Genomic DNA, 24201 nt, shown 5'->3' on the forward strand with positions numbered 1-24201 from the left:
GAAAGACGGTACAGACTCGCCCATCACAAGTGCAACCCAAACCCAAAACCTTGGCTGAGAGTCATCTGAGAAGCCCTATACAGGCTTGATCCCTTTACCTCAGATCTGAGCCTATTCTTCAGCTGAAGATACAGTTAGACACACATCAAGGTTTGAAAAAAAGTAATTTCTGTATCTTTTCTTTACATTTCCAATTTCTGTCTGTCAAGGTGTATATGACACTGTTTGGGATTTCACTTGGAATAAAATTCAGCATTGATGATCTGTTTTACAGTCACTGACCCTGTGACATGAGCTTTTCTTAAAGCTTATAAAAATAAATCATATGAAGCTCACCTAAACAGAAAACGCAAAATAAACATGATGCCTCTGTAACTGAAGAAGCTCAGATTGAAACATAAATAATAATATAACAAGAATAGTTCTATTTTTATTTTAAAAATATATATCAAGAATTTAAAATTAATTGCATTGTTTTGACAATGTATGTATATTTAATCTGAGTGAAAATGTTTAAAACCATCTATCTTGTATTTTTTTAATGCATGAAAAATAGACATAGGCATGTGCAGGTTGTAAATACTGCCTTGCTACAAAGCTTGTGATCACACAAAATTATCAATTTTATTGGTTTTTAATATATCCTTTATATATCTTGTTGGAAAAGTCTTGAGGAATATCACAAGCACTTACGAAAATTAAGATCTCTGTAAAACATTTAAGGAATTGTAATCCCTCTATATCAAATGTTAAAAATGGTTCAGACAGCCATGGACAACAAGCTATTCTTAATGATACCCTACAGAACTTAGTTCCTTATAAAATAAGTTTTCTGGGTTTATCACCTCTGAATCCCATAAGCACATCTTCAAAAGAATCATCTGACTTTTCTTCTGCCAAACTTCAGAAAAGCTCATTAGTAAGTCTTGGAAACAAACAAGTCTTGCAAGTACACCACCACAGACAAGAGACTTGGGGAACACTTCCCCTGTCCCTACTTACAACTTGCACCCCCAATTTATCAAGTTACTTAATCACATACCTAGCTAATAAAATTTAAATGGAGTGACTCGTGCTTGAAGTTCATCATGGCCCAAGGCAGCCTGATGAACCAGGGATATTGGTAACGATACATGTTGACCCTGGAGTAAAACCAACCATCTAACACAAACCAAGCTTTTATAAAAGCACACCTTCCTATCATTGGTTACAGAGAGACATTCCCAAATTATATGGGGTTTACACTGCACTGTGGAGTACTGCATTTTCTAATGCATGCCTCCAATCCTTACTGCCTAGACCATGCAGGAATTTTAGATAAAAGTTTAACAACAACTACTTTGCTCAGAATTGAAATATGATTCCTCTCAGCTTTGTCAGTCACGTGTTGCATGAGTGAACCAAAGAGCTGATGTTCCCTTGGTTGTATTAAAGTGACACTTTATGAGGAAGCAACAACCTTTTTCTTCCCAAACTGCCCAGACAGCAGCCTGCCTTTAGGTTGGAATCTCTGTAAAACACTGTCACACGCTTTCCCATTGCAACTAGTGCTCCCAAGCTTCCTGATGTAGTTTCTCCTTCTCTTATCAAATTAAGGCAAGAGAGAATATGAAGAAAGAGGCAGGGAGAAAATATACAGGTTAATTAGCTAGAAGACTATGGATAACCAAAGCAAGACAAATATACACTTTTATATTAACAATAAATATCAACATTGTACCCCTAATTACGAAATGTACTCAGGAACAGACTGAATTGTAATTGCAAAATTAGACCCAGCGAGGACAACCAACCAAAGAGAAAACTGTCCACACAGCTATGGAGTTTGGAGCTTAGCTTCTAATGTTTTGTTGTCATTACGCTATGAAAAATAAATTCAAATCTAGGGACTTATCAAAGACTTCTAGGCATTTAAATTTTTTTCCTTGCTTTTCTCTTTTTGAAAGATTAAGTCCTATGATTTCTTAGTCAGAGGATGTAAGAAGGAAGTAATTAGCTTTCATATCATGCCTGAAAACAAAGCCCTAAATCATACGATGCTCTAGTATCAACAAAAGGAAATTAACACAAAATGACCAAAAAAATTGCTTTGTGGCTGAAACTCCAGTAAAAATAAGGGAAAAAAATAGCAGTATACAAAGGAGTCCAAGAGCCTCCATGAGTTTTTGGGCAGGCTTTAATAAAAATACCGAAGTCATCCAGTGCACAACTTAGTCAACACTGGACTACATTTAAGTGAATCTTAAAGTGCTTTTCCAGTGCAGTAGTTGGAGAAGCAGAGCAAAGGTTTATTTTCCTGGCCCTTTTTCTGATGCCCATTTTGTTGAGGATGAGCCTCCCTGCTCTTCTGCGGTGAGAAGTACTCAGGGCTGTCACCTTCTCTACCAAGGAGGTGGGAAGAAAACTGGAAGGTCACAACTACTTCCAAGTCCTCCTGAGACAAGCAAACCAGCCAACTTACCCCAAAACATCCCACGCCTTACCCACAGGGGTACTGGTGCCCTCAGGCAGAACTGCAGCAAACAGGCTCCTTCCAGAGCCTTCCCCTTCAGGACAGGAGGGCTCTAGCAAGGGATAGAGGGAGACAGCAGACAGGAAAGCAACAGATTCCTGTACTTTCAGGAAGAAAAAAATATATTTAGACAAGCATTAGATCAAAATGAGGGGAATCTCTTTAAAGAACAGGAGTTTGCTGCACAAAGCCTCCAAAGCCCATCATGAGGTGACTGCCAGACAGAGAGACGACTGTATGACAGATATCATTCTTATCATCATCATCATCATTATTACTACCTGGGGAGGACAGACCTAGATCTAGTGCATCAATCTCAGAGACTCTCCGTGGATTCGGACTGTGTCCCCAGCACTGGAGTGCAACATGAGCACCAGCAAGTACATCCCTGGGTGAAGTTCCATGAGGACCAGGAGTCCCCAGCACTTGTGGCAGCTCCAACCCATTGCCTCATATGCAGTCAGAGACAATAGATACACTATAAAGCTGGAGAGACACCAGTAAATTGATATGTATACTTAAAGGTACAGGCATGTAACCCCCAACAAACTAAAAGCCATCTTCAAGCTTCTGACTATGGGCTACCTGTGCTCTTTGCACCATTGCCCCCCCAGCTCCCAGAAATGGCTTGTTGTAGGAGGCTGTTGTTGACAATATTTTCAGTCTGGAGAGAATGGAACAGAGGATGCTGTCCCAGCCTGAGGGACACAGAAGGTAATAGTTCTGCTCTTCTGTCTCTTATTTAACCTAAATAATTAACTCAGCAAGGCCTGCCCACTTTCAAGCCCTGTTAATCAAGTATCCGTAAGCACTGGAACGGACCTGTCCCTTCATAGGCAAGAGCATGAAGTGCCACTACACTAAAACATTTCCTAAAACAAACAAAAAAATCCTCTACCAGGCTCTGTGCTTTCAGAACTAAGTTTACAAAAAGACCACACTTTCTCTAATATTATCAGAAACTCAACTGACACAAAAATCAAGTTGTGTTTTCTTCGAGCTGATCTCCCCTGAACAGCCTGCTAACAGATTTCTGCTAACAGCTCTGTAGATTAATCCACCTCTGCCCCTGCCTGAGGCAGGTAAATAAAGCCTCACACAAATCAGCAGACCAAGATACTGCACTTGGCAGATACCAGAACTGCACATGCTACAAAACACAGGACAGATAAATGTAAAGGTAAGGGGGTTGCAGATTGAAGTACCTTTTTGTTATGCCCTTTTATCTTACAAGGCACTCCAGAAATTAACTCCTAGCACAGAATGCTTTTAATACCATTTAATTTTCAGATTGCAGCTCAGATTATCTTAAAGCAAAAGTACCATAGAAAAATGAGCACTGTCATTCACCTTTGCAAAAGGGTGGGAAATTAATTTAAGGTCAATAAAAGCAGAGTTCACTGTAGGTATTAATTTCCATCTTGCAGAATTTATTGACAGCCATATAATTCCTCAATTTCTAGCTGTGCCAGTGGCATAAAGGGAAGTAGAAGCAGCAGCACTTACCCTGGCACAAAAAGCAATTGAGCAAGGTCCACGCTACACTGACCTTGCCATCTGGACATGTGGCAAGCCCAATGCAGAGGCATTTCCAGCATTATCCTCTATAATCATGTAAAATTGTATTCTGAGGAGAGAGGCCAAAAATCCCATGCTCCAAAGATCCAGCTGATAACAGCAATCAATCAGCCTGCCTTTATGGATGTCAGATCACACACACCCAGTGATGCCCATGTTATTGCTTCACAAACATGAACAAATTATCACACTTTCTGCATGAAGATGTTTCTCAACCCACCAGTCCTGCGGAGAGACAGAAAAGCAGCAGTTAAGAAGCTGATCCTATGTCCCCAGTGAAAAACAGAAAGGACCTTGTTGAGGGCTGCTGTATGTGCGGGATTAGGCCTGAATGATTTGCCAGAGGCTTTGCAATGAATTGGTTGCTGAGCTAAGAATAGAAGCTGGGAATCCTGGTTCCTCGTGCTGTAGTCGCTACACAACCTCTGCCTTCTCCCAAACAGGGCACTTGGGCACACAACTGGACTTGGATGTAGCAAGAGGACACAGGGCCCTTATGAGGCTTCTCTCAGGACACTTCCCCCAGCTCTGTGCTGAAAACTATGAAATGGCTGTAGCTTCAGTATCACACACCAGTGTTATCAGTTTTCTTCCTTATGCCAGGAATTCTGCAGAATTTGCTTTCTGCAGACTAAAGAGAAAGAAGAATGAAAAAGATGATTGTGTGTGTGAGGGAGAGCAGGGTCGGAGGAAGAGAGAGAGAGAGAGAGGGAGAGAAAAAAGGCTTTGTCATTACACAGTTTAACCTTCTGAAAAAAACTGAGTTGGTAATTCATGTATCAAGCCTGTAACTTTGGTGTAAGTTTTCTCATGGCATTGATCCTGCCCACCGTCCTACCACTATACTGCAAGAGTTTCCAGCCTGAATTCCAGTCTCTTGCACAGTATCTGCCCCAAGGAATCAGCTGGATCAGACAACCTCAGTGCTTCAGCAGCAAAGGTTTTAGCCAGTTGAGCACAAGAGGCATTTCTTCAAAACAGCGCATTTTGGGAAGAACCAAATACCTCCAAGGCCTGAGATATAAAAGATAAAGGACTCAATATGAGATTCCCCATCAACAAAAATATATACAACCCTCTCCCACACACCCTGACTTAACAAGACTCTAAAGGATTTGAGGGAGCGAGCAGAACAGTCCAATAATGTTGAAACAAGTAAAGTACAAGACAAGAAATGAGTGACAACAGATTAAGGACTGTCAGCACAGAATCTGCAGACTATTTCAAAAGGTGTCGAGCCACAGACAAACTGTCAGCAAAGGGACCAAAATCCTGCTCTGAAAATGAGTAAACACAATCCCCGAATGCCCAAGCACTCTGGATTCTTTTTAGGACACAAGGACAAACCAAGGAAACAAATCCTGCTAGGAGCCCACAGAGGAGTCTGTGCATCTTTTCTAAGCAGAAGAAATTGTTTTCGTGAAGGATGTAATTTATTTAAAGACCAACAATCCAGACTAAGGAAAACAGGTCAATTATGAAAGAAAAAAAACTAAGGGACATTATGGGGTTTTGAGAAAGCCAGCAATGAACCAGTTAACCAGAATATCGGATAATTCCACTGAAGCCAGTCTCCCACAAAGACACTTCCCAATTCTGGATGCAGCCACTACATTCACTAGTTTGGTGCCATGTAACTATACAGCACTGATTTTCTATATGGTATCAAGAAGGAAACTTGCTCCCAGTCTGTCATCTGCAGAATGGGGAGGCTGCATACATTTCGGGAGGAGGCTCCATGTGGCCATACAAATGCATGGGTAAAAATAGTAAAAAGGACATTATAGAGCTTGTTGCTTCAAATCTGTCAGTGTGCCAGCCTGGATGGAAGTACACGACTAGTTTAATAGCAATGTTACACGTAATGAAGGTATGCAGGCCAAGGTGTAGCAGTTTTGACAAATTTCCTGGGAAGCTCCAGTGCCAGGACACACTCTCTGCAGGGAAGAGTGCTACCTTCGTGGAAATCAGCTCACACAATGTCAAGGTATTTTTTTTTGTGCTGAGATGAATAAATGATGGAAAGACAGGAAGAGAATCTTTCAGATTAAATCATAGGCAAGCTTTCAGCATAACAGAAATACAACATTATGTTAAGGTTTCAAAGCCAGTTACTGCTGACCTGTCCAAAAAAATGCTGAAGCATAGTTTACTGGATTTCTGTAAAATAAGCTTCAGTTTCATGTGAGGCTGCAATAAGGAAAGCTACAACTGCTGTAAAGTTTCAGCTGGTGCATGAGGCTTCATTCTGGAGCTGTGCATCTTCTACTTTAAAAACTAAATATAAGTGTACTGGGAAAAGAAAGTAACACTCAAATCTATCAACAGATAGGGAAAATGTCTGTCCGTTCCAATTACATTAATGTCAATATGGCCACTGCTTGTGGTTGAATAAAGATTTCTCCTTTTACACAGGCTTAACTTGCTCATTGTCTATCAAAAACCATTCAGTGCTGGGCCATGCTCCAGTTAGCTTCTTCCTTGCCTGGGAGTTCCTCGTTACCTGGATTGCAATGAGCCTGTATCACTGCCAGCTGTAATACAACCACACAAGGTGCCTGAAAAAAGGACAAAACGAGGCTCCAAAATGAGGCAGAGATTTGTTGAAGATAAAGTGATTGGATGATTTTACCACAATTATTTCAGCAGTAGCAAACTTCAGACTTTCCTGCTCTAAACAAAGGCGGTGTAAAGGGGTCAGCACTATTGTCATCTGTACCCAAGGGATCGATCTTTTCACCTATGCTTACAGAAGAGAAGTCTAGAGAAGATGTTTCCCTCAATTTCACAATTAAAAAAAAAAAAACAAACCTCAATACAAACCCAAAATTAACATGCAAGTTTTCATAGACCCTTGATTTAGCCTTACACCCTTTCTTCCCTGCATCCTCCCTCTCCCAGCATGGCAGTCCACTACTGCCAAGCAGCTGGAGAGCTGTTCTGAGGCATCACAGGCTATTCTCAGTGCGAGACATCACAGCTTGCTCCTGTGAGGCACTGACAGCTGTAAACAAAACATCGATGAAAGAGCCTACTGAGGGTGCAGACCCACAGCTTAAATGGAAATGAAAAAAATTCTCTCTGGACAGATTCCCAGGGCAAAAGTAGTCCTGTGCCAGTTACACTCTTAACCAGCATTTTCATGCCCAAGGAGCAAAATAATTTCTTCTTAAACCTCTCCATCAAGAGCCTGGTGAATAGCTGTTCTTTGAAATAATGGCACAGAGCCACCATGGATTTTTTTCTTCAACAAACCTGCATTGAACAGAATCTCACAGCCACAGAGGCAGCAATAAAAGGGTCAGAGGTAACAGAGCAAGGCTTAAGCAATCATCACACTGAGTACCAGCATCTTCACACTCGCACTTCACAACATACAATAGCTTCAAACTATGGTGGAATTGCCCTGCAACAGGACAGGAACACTGTAAACATCAGTTAGCCAGGAGAACAAAGGGACAGGAGAGCCTTGGCCAAATAAAAGTTTAAGTAGCAGAAACCACACAAATGAGTCCAGAATGTGATGTTGGGGAAAGAACCATCAGCAATCCTGTCATCTGCTGAGTTTCCCAAGCTGAGAAAGCAACAACAAAATGCCATGTTGCTTCCAATCTGCTCATCTAGATCCAGATGTTTTGTCCCCTTTGTACAGGACTTTCAGCATTCACACAATTCACCAGAAATAATCAAGACCTGGCTTTAATATAACATGAATTAATCCAAGGATCTTAATGCATTGTTCACAGAACATAAGCATACTTATGTCCAGTTTGCATGAACAGGGTTTTGCAGAAACACTCCCTCTCACGTGAATTTTTTAGCCCAGGCTTTAACTCGCCAACATCAACACAGAGACTAACCCGTTAACTTTGCCAGGCATAGAACTGGGTTATCAGGGCATCCCATGGAGATTTGTAACAAAATCATTGGCTTGTATATTGACATTTCCCCTCTTGCATCCTTAGACATGGTAAAGTCAGACATACCTCTTGCAAGAAAAAGCTCTGGTCAAGCATAACTTCCAAGTCAGACACATTTCAAAACACACAGTAAGGCAAATCATTGCACAGTGGTTATGCTGTATTAAGGAGCACATTGGCATTGTTTAATAGGAGGTTTTAGGCTTTCTAATTCTATTCTATTTTATCTTTTCACCTGGCAATGCCCTTCAACTTTGTAGAATGTAAAATACAATGAACTGGTAACACTTTGGAGTTTGGGCTGAACATCATTTGTTGACCCTATAACAAATAGAGCCAATAAAACAGGACAACTTGTAGCAGGGAACTATCTGAACAATTGTTTTCAAAGAAAGATGGCAAACTCCTGGAGAAGTGGGAAATATTCCCATGGAAAAAAGAAAGTCACACCATAAAGTTCACACCATAAAGGTAGGAAGTTGTCTGAAGACAAGTCATACTTAGCATTTTTCTCACTTCTCACTGACAGAAGTAGCATTTAAAGTATATGCAAAGGCAAGCCTCTGTAGAGACTGCCATTTTATAACAACCTGATCTTTTCTGTTTGTTAGCAGAGGCTGTACCTAAATTTTTCAATACAATATAGAAAGATCTATATAATTTGAGCCAGAACAAGATTGCTATAATCGACAAGAACAGGTGTAGCCAAACGTCTTCTCATGCGGTTCAGAGATACCACAGTCAGACAGCATCTTCTCAAAATATAACAAAAGATGACACCTCATCAGACAATGCAGGTGTGCCAGGCAATAAATCTTGCAGCAGAAGGCTCCTTCCTATTTTAATTCTGGTCGTCACTGATCAAGAGATACAATTGTCTTTCTCAAGACAGACACAGGAGAGATGAAACCAAAGCAAACAACTGAAAAGACAGAAAAATACTCCAGGTTTCATTTAAATCCTGGTGAACTTGTTCGAGTCTAATAAAAACAGCTCACCCCACAGTTTGCAGAATTCCTGAGATCAGGAGATACTATCCTTCAGTTGCCTGCACTATTCGGAACAGCAAGGAGGCCTGTTTCAGATGAGCACATCCATCTTTTCCCTCCCCTTTCAATTGACTCACCATTTCAGTCCTAAGCATGGAACAGGTTGGAGATCTGCCTCCATAACTTGCATGTCTGTGTGCCCCTTACCACAAAAAGGTGTCCTCACAGGTTTGGTACTTTGCACTATTCTAGGATCTTTCATCTCAATGTCTGCAAGTGAAGCTGTGGCCACTTTCCATCAGAAAAAGTGCTACGAGGCTCCTTTAGTGCCAGCAGCTCAGAGCTCACAAATAACCCTTTGACAAGAAGCCAGAACGCATTCAGCATGGATATACAGCCTACCAGGATCAGGACTCAAACAAGCTTGCTCCTCTGTCTTGTTCTTCCACAAGTCCCTGCATGCCTCTGGGTAAATCACTCAATCTTTCTGTGCCTAAATTCCACATTTATATAAGAGGGATAATCATTCTTCATGACTACAGAGGGCCATTGTCAGGCTGCACTTACTAGTGATTGACAGGACCTCAGGTACTACAGAGAAACACCACAAAAAAAATCACTCCCAGCCCCAAACGCTTTATGAAAAACAAATGTTCCTTAAAAGGCAGGTTTCAGATTCAGTTACCTACTAGTCATCACAAAAACCTAGCAATTTAACAAAAACTCTATCGATCTAAAAAAATCCCAACACAATTTGACAATGTCCTTTCAACTCAACATTTAAAAAAAACCTACAGGCACAATTACATATGACAAAGATAATGACAAAACAAGACAACAAAAAAGGTGGCAAATATTGTTCCTTGGAGCTTAAAAAAAATAAAATTACAGTGCACTCGGTTTGCCTGTTTAATAGGTGATATGACAGGTCATCTTGGAACAATTTGAGAACAGAATGATTAGCAGTGTATGATGACAGTGATCACTAGTTGGTTCCTGGAGAGCTGGTAAGTTATTAAGCTAAACAATGCATTGCTATTATGAGCAAGTCAGTGCACTAACTATAATTTCCTTGAAAGTGGAGCAGTACATGATTATACTTGTCCACTCAGGCTGCCTGCTGGCAGCTCTGTATTCTGCTATTGTTGTGAGCTGTAGAGTCTTCCTTGTGCCCAGGATACAGCCACAGGAAAGTGTATTCTTCATATTCAGCCTTCATTGTGGCAGCTGTCGTCTGAAGGATACTGGGAAGAGAGACATTCTCTGTTCTGAAGCACAGCTATTAGAACTCCTAAAAACATGTGGTAGCAGGAGCTACCTCATTTCTAGCTGAGGCAATTTCTATTTCGAGAGTGCTCTGACTTTGGAGTGACACATATGTACATATATATGTGTGTTTATGTGTATTAAAAAGCCACACATACATATGAGTACATTCCTGGTGGTTTTCTTTATGACTCTCAGGAAGACTGCTGTTACTACTGGAATTTCAAATGGACATCTTCCAACTCACATTGCTCTCTCAAGGTACAAGGAGAGACAACAGAGCACACCTCCATTAATGAATCCAAACCTAGGAAGAAAAAAGGTAAAAGAAAAAGAAAGCAGCAGCTGAATGACAAGGACTTCAAAATGGCTAATAAACACAGGGACTGAAATCATGACTTTCATCTGGTGGAACTACCAAAAAGTAGTAGTTCTAGTGGTGAACACTATGCAGGACCTGGAAAACAAGAGTCAGGTCCTACTGCAGACCTGCTGTGTGGGATGGGTAAGGTACTCGCCTTCCTAAATGCCTCCTTTTCTCCCTCTGCAAATCAAAGTCAGCAGCATCTGTCCAGCTCTCAAAGGCAAAACCAGCACCAGCTGTACCAGGTGATTCCAGAGCACACAGGACCTGGGACTGCTGGAGGCATGGAGCCACAACAGCCCATACCACCTGGTTATGTGGAGAGAGAAGAACAAAGAGACCCTCCTTCTGATTCCCTATACTAATTCTCAGAAATACATCTTCACTCTTGCCTGCATGAGCAGCCATACTAAGCCTTCCCCTCAATTTCATTTTTACCTTGCTCCTGTCCTGACTGTTGCCAGCTAGTCTGACCAGGAGGCAAAATTTTTAAGATCCTTAAATGTCTTCCCATCAAACAACAACAGCCGTTTTGGAGTGTAAGCCCCATTGGCTTCCATGAGCCTTGGGGTACCCAAGTGCTTAAGTCAGGTTTTTTTAATGGGACTTAGGTGATTCTGAAAATATTATCATGTACCTCACATTAGACATGATATAAAGTGAGCATTAAATGTGAAGAAAACCTGACACTGAGAACATCTGACAAGTGCTTAAAAGGTAAGTCCTAATTAATTTTAAACTTTGTTTTATATAAGACTCATTTAAGGAACACAATGAAATTCTTTCATTGTCCTTCTCTATGTGCTGATCCTGCAAGGAATATATAATCAGTAATATGTTTAAACAGGCCAAGTAAAACTTACCACTCTATTTTGAATCCAGAAATTGTTCTATTCCTGCCACTGAGTTATTTCAAACCCAAGTAAAAGGGAAAAACTATTACTGTAAAAATACAAAATAAGAAAATGTAATATTCAAAGAGTGATACTAGTAACACATATAGGAAAAGCCAGCCCTATAGTTTTGAATAAAGGTTAACACCATTGCTCTTCATACACTTCATATCTTTACAAATAAATTATTTCTCTCCCTACAAAATCATCTGACCATTCATTCTCCTGGGCAGTAAAGGAAGGTTAATAAGTCAATCATTTCCACTCCAACTCCAAATTAACCATCCCTGTGCCATAAACATAAATAAAATGATTTGGCTTCAAAGTGTAGGTTTTTGGTTTGTTTTTTTTTTTTTATTATTTTTCTCATGAACTTGAAACACACTCAGCAAGTTAACAGCAACTTTCACAACACTGGAGATGGGAACTGTTGACTCAGGGACAGGAATTTCATCAACTGCTTTGCTATGACCCCCCTCAGTAATTCAGCAAATGGAGACTGCACCTAAAGATAGAGCCATTAACTGTTATAAGTAGTGTGGCCATCTACAAATCTATAAGAAAAACACATGGTTATGGCAGCAGAAAAACTCAAAAAGAGATAAACAGCAATACCTTGCCATGGAAGGCTATCAAACACAGACTAACAGCCAAGGATGCACCAGTTGAAAGCCTCAGTGATATACTATAAACATGGAAGAAAGTTAATTTCGAGCATATGCTCACATACACCTCAAAAGAACACAAATTTTATAGGAAGCATATAACATACACACAAACATACTATTTATTACTTCTAACTTGGTTCCTCCTTTTCCCCTCCACCAATAATTAGGTCATTATCACCTTTAGAGATACCCATTCAAAATACACTGCTTCATAAGATCATTAAAAGCCACTAGATAACTATATTGTTTTCGGACTACTTCATATTTAAATCATTGCCTAAGATTACAATTCAACCACCATCTGTATGAACAAAGCCATTCATATGGGTAGAGAACACACAAAGCCGTTTTAGATTAGTCATTCTGGGCTGATTTAACACTCTTGTGCAAACAAGAAATACTTCTGGCCTGTCACAGCATAAGAGCTACCAGGGCATAGCTCAGCAATTCCATGCAAACCCTTCCCTTCTAAACCTACCCTTCCTCAGACACGAGGTTCTCCCTACATACAAAGAGCACTTGTCCTGGGGTCAAGCCTTAACAGTCCCCAGAATACAGCACTGTGAGGGGTAATGTGACAAGACAAAGCCAACAACATGACTGTACATACAGGAATTACAAGAACCACTTAGAAATGCTTGCAGTAACCTGATACCAATAGGAAGAGTACAAAGAAAACCCTTCCCTACAGCATGGTTTCACCACATGACCACTATTACAGTGGGATTTCAGAAACTGCACAATAACCAAAGCACAACTTTTACTGAAGGGCATGCACCACACAGCACTGCACATTAAAGTCAAACCAAATCACATTTGGACTTCATGCCATTCTAGTACTTTACCTTACTTGCGTCAAGGACATGAATAAAGCTTCTTTGTAGAGGACTTGGGTAGAAGTAGCTTCATTAGTCTTGTACATCTATCTAACACCATCACAAATTGGAATTAAGCTGTCTGCACTGGCCCAGAAGTGAGTGCATGCCCTTTCCCAAGGCAAGCTTTGCTCTTACCCAGCTATGGAATTTTTTGGCTTCTAGTTTGTTTCAGCTAGTTTTTCACAGTTTACAGCCATTACACATTTCACCTAAAATACTCACAGAGCAACATAAAGGATCAATGAACTACTGCAGTAAACAGTCTCTCATCCATACCAACAGTTCTCTCCACAACAGTTGTACAGTTTCACTCAAGTTCAAAAAACATGTTGTTGTGTTTAAATGAGACATTAAATTATACATTATAATGCTATGTGGAAAGTAACGTCAAGTGGAGCACAGCATCAAAATGTCAACGAGGTCAACGAAATGTTAATACAGCAGAGAGCAAAGCTCCATGCATGGCTTTAGGCACAAGATCCCACTGCACAAAATTTTGAGCAACCTGCTCTAGACTCTGCCTTGAGCTGGAAGGTTGGGCTACATGATCTTCAGAGATCCTTCTCGACCTCATCCATTCTGTGAAGATTTGCTATTTCCTAATTTTGTGACAATGTACCAGGCGTGGACAAACTGCACAAAAAGGTTAAGGCTCCACTGTGGCATTAACCATCAGTCCCATGTGAGGCTCCCAGGCCATGAGCCATCCATGCTCATTCACAAGGCCAACTCTGGGCTTTGTCACTTCCCTTCCTCTTCCTCTCCCCCCATTAAACCACAAAGCCTGCTCTGATCAAGCTGAATTCTTGCTAACTTTTCTGTGCTTAGCCAGCATCATACTGGTCTAGCAAAGAAAGTGGTTCCTGTAAGTCACCAAAATACCATTACACCTGCATGCCAGGAACACTGAAAAGAAAGCAATCATTAAAAAAGAAAAAACAAACTGCATTAAAAATGATGATCTGTTCTTTAGGAATCTGGCTGGTTTGCAAATCTGTACATACCATTCATTACCTAGCCTGCAATGCAGGTAACCCAGATCCCTTTCATTTTCCAGAATAAAGTATTAATTTCATCTGTACAGAAATTGCCATAACCTGTCCACACCGCTGGGTTTTGCCTGAAGAAAGATCTCTTGACAAAAATAATCTATGTCAATTTGTGACCGCTTAGTTCATGCAAGGAAACTACTGCAAAGCACATAGACCCACTGCTCACCACAGAAAACCATTCACTAACTAGTTTAAGACCTGCAGTAAGCTCAGGAGAGACCAAGCCACAGGCACGTGGTTTTACACCCTGCTGGCTCAGCAGGCACAAACAAGTAATGCACATTAAAACTCTACTTGGCTTACAAAAATGCCAAATGGGTAAATAACATGCTACTCAAAACACATCTCAGTATATCATCAACTGTCTTAAATCCCCACAGCAGCGAAAGGTCAATTCTAACATCCCTCTTTTGCAACCAAGTAGGTTGAATGTGAAAACAATTAAGAGCACAATTTTATTTTAACATTAGCTCATCTAATATAAGAATATCTAAAATCCAAAAATTTTTGGACTGAGGGCATCCTAGGTGTAAGTAAGATAATTTAAACAACACTTATGAAAAGATGTTTGCTGCTGAAACTCCAAAGCAAATGAAGCAAGTCGACAGAGGAGAAATCAGCAACAAAGCCACGGGAACAAGTCCACTTATGCAATACACCAGATTCTGACAGCAACAGCATCGTCTGCAAGATGGGAGAATATTTTCCTTATTTGAAACTACTCAGTTTAATTCAAAATAATTACTGGTTCGTTCCAGGTTGAGAAACAAATTAGGAACTGAAAAAGCAAGTAAACTTAGGTTTTATTCTTCCAGTCTGCAAACAAGAAGTAGGTGTGGGAGTCTGAGACATCCCAGCTCCGATGCCTTGCCAAGCACAGTCTCAAGGCACCACCAGCTTCATTTGTTTAGTACAGGTCACATTACACTGCTTAGTTATAAACACAAAATAGGCAGAGATTTTTTTTTTCCCTAAATACTTAGCACATTTAATATTGTGTAGTAGTTTAAAAAGAGCAAATGAAAATGTTTGTTTTCCATGTTATAATCAAGCTTCAATTTCCACCCAAAAGCAGCTTGAAAAACATCACAACTCAAAGACTAATCATGTGATAAGTCATCCATCACTTTCAAAAAAGCATAAAAATAAAGACTAAGTAAATCTATGTAAATGTATACAGTTGCTTAGATGAATACAGAGTACATCCTTCTCGTTATTACGAGCTACCTTGTTTTTCTTCCTCCCAAGACTACATCTACATGCAGTTGAGTGTCTTAGAGGTTATCAAGAGAGAAGAGTCAATCTTTCTTTAGGAAAAGAAATAAAAGCTACAGATTTAAACAAGATTAACATGGGCCATTTCAATCAAGGTCTCAGACTTGTCAACTTCAACCAACTCACCCTGTAAAACAGGATACACGTGTGGCATAAGAAAGGGTCAAATGCCAATCTTTTAACCACAGAACTAGGATAAATATTCAGGTATTACTAAAACTAGTGCATATCATCACCCAAATTCTCTGCACATAACAGTTCTAAAAAGCCTGAACAGAAAAAGACAGGGAGAGTCACACCTATGTTTTAACTGTTCCACCCCTGTCAAAACTTGTAAATTTTCCTCTCTCAGGTTTAGAAATTCCCCCAGCATCAACTTTTTAAATTCATCTATTTGAATACTTTGCATAAGACTTAAAGGTTGCATTTACTCTTAAACAGCAACAACTTATAGCATCACTAGTATCCTCTGTAACAAGGGCACTAAAACTTTGCAGTCAAAGAAAATGAACTTTTCCTTTACAGTGACATCTTGGTCAAAGACACATTCACACTTACTAGAAGGTTTGGTTCCTACTTTATAAACAATTTGTATTGAAAGTATTTGGATCAAGAACAGCTTACCACCAATAACAGCCTACATCTCCCTACAACTACTGATCAGTAAGCAGCACAATATCTTAAAAACTTTTATTCCACCACGTTAACAAAATTTAAATGGACCACAAAAGTCTGAAAAAATCACTTTGCCTACCCAGGCATCCCCACAAAATCACCCTCAAAGGATTAACAAATGGTTTTCTGCCACCAAGCAAACTTGCCACTTCTCTATTCCATGTGCCAGCTGTGCTAAATAGCAGCTTTGGTACCTCAGCAGTACTGCTGGAAGCTTCCCAAAGCAGGCTGCAGGTCAGAAGTAGGCTTTTTATTTTAATCTGAAGTAAACCACATTTAACAGACCAAAGTAAGGTTGTTCTGGTTGGTGAGGAAGTTTAGGCATTCACTGCTATTCTTTGGATGTGAAAATAAAACTTCATCAACCAGTACAAAACATTTATTATACATCAGCCCACAAAAATCAGATCAGATACTCTGTTTCCATGGTCAGCACAGTAAAACTTTGTGCAGAATGTCTGGAACTAACACCGGATTGTATAGTCACAAAACTGGCTTAATCACTCTTAATTTCTTTTGTCCCATAATAAAACATTTTTGTCTGTTTTTTTCTCTCTTAACAAATATATCTTACAGTTAGCTACACAAAACCAAGCTGAGCTTGAGGGGGAGAAGAGATCTCTGTTACTTTTAAATGATAGCTGCAGCTTACAGGCTGTTGATTCTGAACTATAAAGAATGGACTTATTTCCTCACATTCCTGTTGTATAATTCTTCCTTTACCAGCCTTCAGCTACCAGCAGATCAGAGCTGGAGTTTACCTTGGAGTTGGCAGTAAACAAAAGAACAAATCTGCACTCTTTCCTCTGAAAAAAGAAATTGCAGCCCCTGTCCAAATACATTAAAACTCTGAAACATGCAGGACGATTAAGAAGTTGTGTGTTGGATAAATGAGGTAGTGTGCTCAACAGATTAAAAAAAAGAGAATTAAGTGGAAAGATTTACATATTTATAGAGCACAAACAAGGCATTGTTAAACAGTTCAGCCATCAAATGGTGCCTAATTTAAGTTTAACTCAGTGGAGGAGTAGCCTGTGGATTCAAACTATTGTGTTAATGAACAACTCAGTTGTTGCTTCTCAATGACAAATGCACAATACTCATACTTTCCCTTAGCAGACCTGCATTGGCTATACTGCTGAAGTATGAGTACCCAGCTTGCAGGAGGAGCCATCTAATAACTAATAAAAGTCATATTTTTCATTAAAATATTGACTTTAATCTCAAAGTAATAAACAAATATTCAGCTGAAGGGATCTTTAATGAGTTACACGATAATTTTTTTTCCTCTTTTTTATTTCTCAACTCAAGATGAATGGACACTACTGGTGTTTCTTTTACATTACTGCTGCTGTACCTTATCCACAGAACATGCATCTCATTCATGTGACAGCTCTGCCAATGGACTGAAACATTTACCATTGTAAATAAGGACAATCATCCATCCCACGATAAACTACAGGCAGTTATTTATTTTAAAAGTACAATATCTAAATCAACATTTCTCCACCACTTAGTGCTCCCCAGAATTACAGTGTCGGTTTGATCCAGTACTTATGGTCTACCTTTTGAATCTCATTTAGTTTCTAAGCACTCCTGTCAGCTTCTGACATGGCATCAGCCTCAGCCTGATGGGACCACATGGTAGGTTGAGTACTACACAACAGAACTGTCAGGCAAAAAAGACAAAATCAGGCAGTGCCCCACTGGTCATTCGTGTGCCAGAAGCAGAAAAGAAAGGGAAATAATAACAACATTTGTAGATAAATGAAAAGAGACCATCAGGAAGGAAACCTGTTCTTCCCAAGGTTTAACACACTAAAACACTGCAGTATCTGAAACACCCAGCAGCCTTGCATATAAATTGATGACATCCATAATTAAAGCACTTGTGTCTTTCCTTAGCCCAAACAAGTAACTTCTATTCTCTCTCCTTCTTAGTTAGCTGATTCTTACTAGCTCTACTCATTCTGAACATCGACCATCAAGTTCAGCACCATACATGCACACGGTGACACAAGCAAGGCAGCAAAGTGCTCTGGGGAAGGGCAGGCAGGCTTGAAGCCATGAGGCTTCCCATACTCCAGCCTCCTGTGGTGTCTGGACATCAGCACTCAGTCCTTCTGTAACAGACGGTCACCAAATAGGACTGAAAAAGAAGTCCCCAAACCTCAGATAACACATACACCCCCAGAAAAGAAAATAAAATATTCAAGACATCTGGGAGTCTGCCACACCAAAAGAAAACAGCTGTTTTAGATGAGTAGACACTGTCTTACAACTGGCAAAAGCCTTTACTCAGTCTTCCTTGGATGCACAAGATGGCAGAAGCCACAAGAAAAAAAAAGGTTTTAACTACAGGAGTTGTCTTTGCCAGATAATCATGCAGGGTTGCAGACCAATCTGTATCTCATACAAGGGCATAGAAGACACGTTTTTCTGAGTTCATACCAAAGGAAACAGGCTGCTGATCTCTTGAGTGTCTTTAAATGATGCATGGATACATTTTAAGCACTTGTTTGTCCTATTATTTCCTGAAATCCAAAATAGACCTTTTATTACAGTATCTCCAATTTCAGGACACCTAGACAGTAAACAACTGATCAGGGAATGAGAAACACTTATATTAATAGCAACAGCACACTGTTCATAAGTAGAGGTGTCAATTACTTCTAAGCAAAACGGACAGATTACCAAACATACCAACACAAAATTATGTTTTTTGTTCACAAACTAAAGAAAAAATTCAACTTATTCCGTACAGTTTATCATAGTTTTCACTTCTTCCTACATTTTTAGTAGAATGAATATTTTTAAGCTCCTCTCCACACGAAGAATACCTCCTGCCTCTGAGCATCCCATGGTAGAGGTGAGTGACAAGCAGAATCGAGGCTGGGGCAGAGCCCAGCCTGGCTCCTCTGGGAAGCATCTCACTCGCATGGCCAGCCATCTGTATTTAGTGCCAAACCTGCAAGCTTGCAAAGTGCCTGTAATTCTGCTTCAAGTCACCAATATACACAAACAGTACCTTCAGAAGAAGATCAGAGCATCTTGAAAAAGAACCAAGAGTGACAGATGCTTTTGGAATGGCAGCCTTAGAAACTTCTGTGACCAAAATCTCATCCTTTACACATACAGAACTTGTTCCTTCTCTTCAGTGTGTTGACCTAATGACCACCTCAAACCAAAGAGTAACAAAAAACCCTCTGAGATTTTTAAAGTTTGTGATGCCAGACAAACGACCTACAATTACTTTAACCACCCAGCCCTGTGAACAAACTAACCGTTCTGATTCATTCTGGTTATAATTGAATAGCATTACAATTTAAATAATATACCTTTTTCCCTCAACTACTTTATTTCACTGTTTACCACCAAATCTTTATATGAGGTACTGAAATAGACAGGAAAGGCTACTTTTTAACTCACTGACTCCAGATGTTCGGGGGCCTACCAAAGCATTACCCAGAAATCAGGCTAATTACATCATATAAAATACAGTGCTTGGAAGAACCCTGACCCCACTTTATCCTCCTAGACTCTCCATATATTTTTATATACACTCAAAAGACAAGGTCAGGCTCACCTTCCTTCTCCCTATTGCATGCACTAGTGGCTCAGTGCAAACATCATCCCAGGCTGTCCTTCCCCTCTATTCAGATTTAATTCCTATGCACTAAAATGAGATGCAGTTACATAATATTTTGCCATTAGGAAAAAAAAAAATCAAGACAGGAACATAGCAACACATTAGTATGTCTATCAAGTCTTCAAGCAGGTTACTTGTGTCACGTGTCCCAAGACAGTTTAACTCTGACCAAGGAAGTGAAGGCAGTTTTGATGGGAGGGAAGCCGCTTGCTCTGCAGCACACAGGCTGAAGGTGGGAGTTCCCAGATGAGCACAGTTCTGCGCCCCAGAGAACTAACATTTACAGAGGCATGTGCAAAAGGAAAAGGATGCAACGGTGAAGCCACGCACAGTTGTTATATTTACATACCTAAACACACTGCACACCTTCTCAATAGGTAAAAATCCTCAAGTCAGACACAGAGTCCCAGAGTAATCTAACTTGAAAGGGACCCACAGGGATCACAGAGTCCAACCCTGAAGCGAATGGCCTGTATGGTGATTGAACCCACGACCCTGACATTATTAGCAACACGCTCCAACCAACACAAAGTAAAACACCAGAATGACGATGACAGGAACAGCAAAATGCAACTAAAAATGACACGGATCTGTTCCTCCACTGGGGTACCTGGCAGAGCCCGTTGGAATCAGCAGGTCTGCACTGACACAAGCAGAGCACCAAGAGCACAGCGCTCAGTGTAACTGCTCAGGAGTTCCGCTATTATTTATTCCTGAAGTACCTCTCTTAATGCAACTTTGCATAAAAAAGTCATGCCTAACACAGTTATGATTAATAGTGTTTTTCTTTCAGCTCAGTTTAGCTCACTGTTTTATTCACTACTGGTCTCACCTCTTCACCTTGTTAACTGCTGTCTTGCTTCCAGCCATCGGAATAGTTTTAAAATTGCTGTTCTTTGTTACAAAAAATACTGTTATTGTAACAGAAGCTAAATTAAAGGACTCGTGTCATGAACAAGGGCAGACTGAGAGTAGCAAAAGGCCAAATGAAGAGGGAGATTTGTAACTTTTTCTTCCCAAGAGGATTAAGAAAAACATAAAAGAGACCCTCCAAATCACTTCTCGCAGGAGGCTACGTAAAAACTCTAGTTTCTCGCATAACCAACATAAGAATACTGATGATGTCACTGCCATCCCTTTGGATCTCAAATCATTATTTCTTACTGGTAGCCTTGCAGCACCGGCAAAAACTCCGTTTAAGGTCTCACTGGGAAAAATGCAGGTAGTGTAAGTAACTGGCATCTTTGCTATCTCATCAGAAAAGGTTAGCAGGGATGTGGGCCACCTTCCCCTTTCACCCCCTAACGGGTCCTTTGTAGATAGGGTGGTCAGGAAGGGAGATCCCTCTTGCACCCCCATAAAAAGTTGTTGTCTCCTGCGCATATTCACTTTTTAGAGGAGAAGGAAAAAGAAACAGTGGGATCATAAATTTATGGAGCTACATCTCCCGGAGACCCTCACCTTCCTCATACACATGGTGTTCATCAGAGAGGTCTGTGGGGCAGGGACCTTGTTTGCATCAGGGCAAGCAAAAGCACAAGGGAAAAAGCAAGGTTTCAGTGCTGTCAGTTGTCTTAAGAATGACACAAACTTTCCCTTCTCTCCCCTGCATCCCTACTGTCTGCAAAAATAATAAAACAAACAAAAGGGAAATAAATAGAGGCTTCCTGTGCCAACAAACTTTTACACAAACATTTACTCTTCCTGATCAGTAAGATTCCACAAAAGCTAAGGAAAAGATTGATACTCACAGTGTATATGGAAAGGGACAGACACCACAGCAACCAAAGACAATATGAAACTGTCAAGTGCTGCACCCAAATGCAGGACAAGGTATCACACCCCAAAGGGGTTATCTTACTGCCTTGATCCTTTCACAGCTCTCTAACATTGAAGATGTGAAATTTAGTGTGAAACAAAAAGACAACAGGACCATCCTTGAAGTTTAAAAAAGAAAAATAAAATATAATAATAATACCCTAGAAAAACAACCCCCAAAACTCACTCCAGTCTATGCATTAGGAGTGACAGATTGAAAGACTTCCCTACTGATGTTAACAGTGACATTTTAAGCATGGGAAGGGGAGCAACAAGTCCTTCAAAAAAATCAGCAGCAACTTTCAACTACAATAAAACAACACATTAAAGGCTCTTCAGTCATACATTTCTATTTTAATGTCCCACGGAGCATTCAGGGACAGCAGCAAACAAGGTGCTGATACACTTTATACTGCAAACAATGTCAGTGGTGAGCCAAATGGGATGAGCCGCAAATCAGAGTGAAATTTCAATGCATAAGATAAGGGACTGTGATCAAATTACATCACAAATAGCTCCATTCATCCATAAACATTATAACAGAGAGAGGATTGAATTACAGATTGGAATAAAACAATTTAAGAAATAAAAAGTAAATTTATTATCTATTTATTATTTTCCTGCAGCCAAAGAAAACTTCCCACCTTCATACAAGAATGCTATTCAAGATGAATGTGGGGAGAAAACTGAAATACTAATTATCAGGCTGGAAAAACAAGAAGAAGAATTTGAGTCGTGTTATTTACATTCCCATTTCTTTTTCTGTACAGACCAAAGTCACCAAGCTAAGTGAAGACAGAAGAATACGTGATTGATTACAATTCAAGTTGTTTTGTGCGACAGGCCTAGCACCTTACATACATTCAATAAACTGTCCACACTATTTTGTTTCCTCTTCTTAAAAAAAAAAAAAATAAAAATTCTCACAGTGCCTTCTACTACATTTTTCTTTCTTTTTTTTTTTTCTTTTCCTGAAAACTATAACAATCCATATTACTCAATATCATAATTTTCAAGTGCAAGGCATGCACTGCCCCTCGTCCTCCCTCCAATTTGGCAGCACTGGAAAAGCACCTTTTAAACAAACCCGCGTGTGGAGGCTTCGTTTTAAGTACTGCAGGGAACAACAACCAGGGGAAAAAAAAAACAAACCAAACAAAAAAAACCCAGAAAACAGAGAGCGCGCGAGAGAAAAAACCCCACCACTCCTCCTCCTCCTCCTCGGGCCGCTGTTGTTGCCTTTGTTGTCCGGCCCGGCCGGGCTCCCCGGCCCCCACCTGTTCCATTCATCCGGCCGGGCTGCCCGCGGGGGGTGCCCCAAAGCCGGGCTGGGACACCCCGAACTTGAGCGCTGACCCGCATCACCATCTCCCAGTCCTGGGATGGTGGGTGTGAGTAGGGAAGACCCAGGTGTTCCTCCACGCCCAAGACCCCCTGCTCTCTGGCGAGGGGGCGTCCCCCCTCACCCAGCGCCCTGACTCCTCAAGGAGGGTGCACTCCCCCACCCCGGCACCCTGCCCCGTTACAAGGAGGGTGTCCCCCTCCTTCAGCACCGTGCCCATTTGCAGGAAGGAGGGTGTCCCCTACCCCAGCACCCTGCCCCCTTGCAAGGAGGGGTGTCCTCCATCCCAGGAGGGGATGCCTTTTTTGTTTGGTTGGGTTTTAGTCTTTTTTTAAGAGCACCCATCAACCCACCCCCTTTGCAAGAAGGAGGCTGCTGTGCTCACTTGACAGGCAGACATCCCCAGCCCCTGTGCGGGAAGGAGGGTACCCTGCAGCCCCGAGCCCCCTTGCAGCAAGGAGGGTACGTCCCCTCGCAAGGAAGGCGTCCCCGCCCCCGCACTGCCCCATCCCCAGCACCTACCTCGTCTTGGAGGACAGGAAAGCAAGTTTGATTAATCCATAGGTAAACAACTGGATGTTCTCCTTGGCTATGCTGGCCACTCTGAGCCTGTGCTCTAGGATGTGCAGTTCCATCTTTTCCTCTTTCTCATTTGTAGTTCATCTATTCCTGGGGTTTATTTTGTGGTTTTGAATGGGGAGGGGGAGGGGGCTGTTATTGTCGGTGCCTTTTTTTTCTTTTTTTTTTTTTTTTTTTTGTTCCTCCCCCGCCTCCCCTCGATTCCTTCTGCCCCTTCCCGGTCCCGGGGGCTGGGAGATGAGGGAGCGGAGGGTGCCGAAGTTGGGCGGGGGGAGGCCGGCGGAGCGGAGCCGGGCAGGAGCAGCGGAGCCCGGGGCGCCGAGCAGCTGGTGCTCGCTGGAACAAACAACTTGCCACTCAAGCCCAGCCCTGCGCCTGCGCCGCGCCCCGCCGCATGCCGGGCCTTGGAGTCCGCGCCGCCCCGGCGGGATGGGACGGGATCACGGGATCAACCGGGTTGGAAAAGACCTCTGAGATCGTCAAATACAACCTATGACCCAACACCACCTTGTCAACTAGACCATGACACTGACTGCCACATCCAGTCTCTTCTTAAACGCCTTCAGGGACGGTGAATCCACCGCCTCATTGGGCAGTCCATTACAATGTCTGATCACTCACTCTGTAAAGAATTTCTTCCTAATGTCTAATCTAAACCTCCCCTGGTGCAGTTTAAGACCATGCCCTCTTGTTCTACTGCTAGTTGCCTGGAAAAGAGACCGACCCCCACCTGGCTACAACCT

The 24201-nt window shown here is 41.3% G+C and overlaps 1 protein-coding gene across 3 annotated transcripts in view; it reads right to left on the minus strand.

Annotated features, from left to right (window-relative positions):
* CASTOR2 (cytosolic arginine sensor for mTORC1 subunit 2) overlaps positions 1-23810 on the minus strand; it is a 138259-nt gene extending 114449 nt beyond the window's left edge. Inside the window, exon 1 of one of the 3 annotated variants that reach the window (XM_064677603.1) lies at positions 23402-23808. In XM_064677603.1, the coding sequence (XP_064533673.1) occupies positions 23402-23514 (113 nt within the window). In that variant the 5' untranslated portion in view covers positions 23515-23808. Of the gene's footprint in view, positions 1-23401 lie in introns of all 3 variants that reach the window. The other 2 variants (XM_064677601.1, XM_064677604.1) reach the window with 2 other exon arrangements.
* Positions 23811-24201: the final 391 nt, after the last annotated feature.

The sequence above is a fragment of the Pseudopipra pipra genome, chromosome 21, assembly GCF_036250125.1.
Source record: "Pseudopipra pipra isolate bDixPip1 chromosome 21, bDixPip1.hap1, whole genome shotgun sequence".
Taxonomy (NCBI): Eukaryota; Metazoa; Chordata; class Aves; order Passeriformes; family Pipridae; genus Pseudopipra; species Pseudopipra pipra.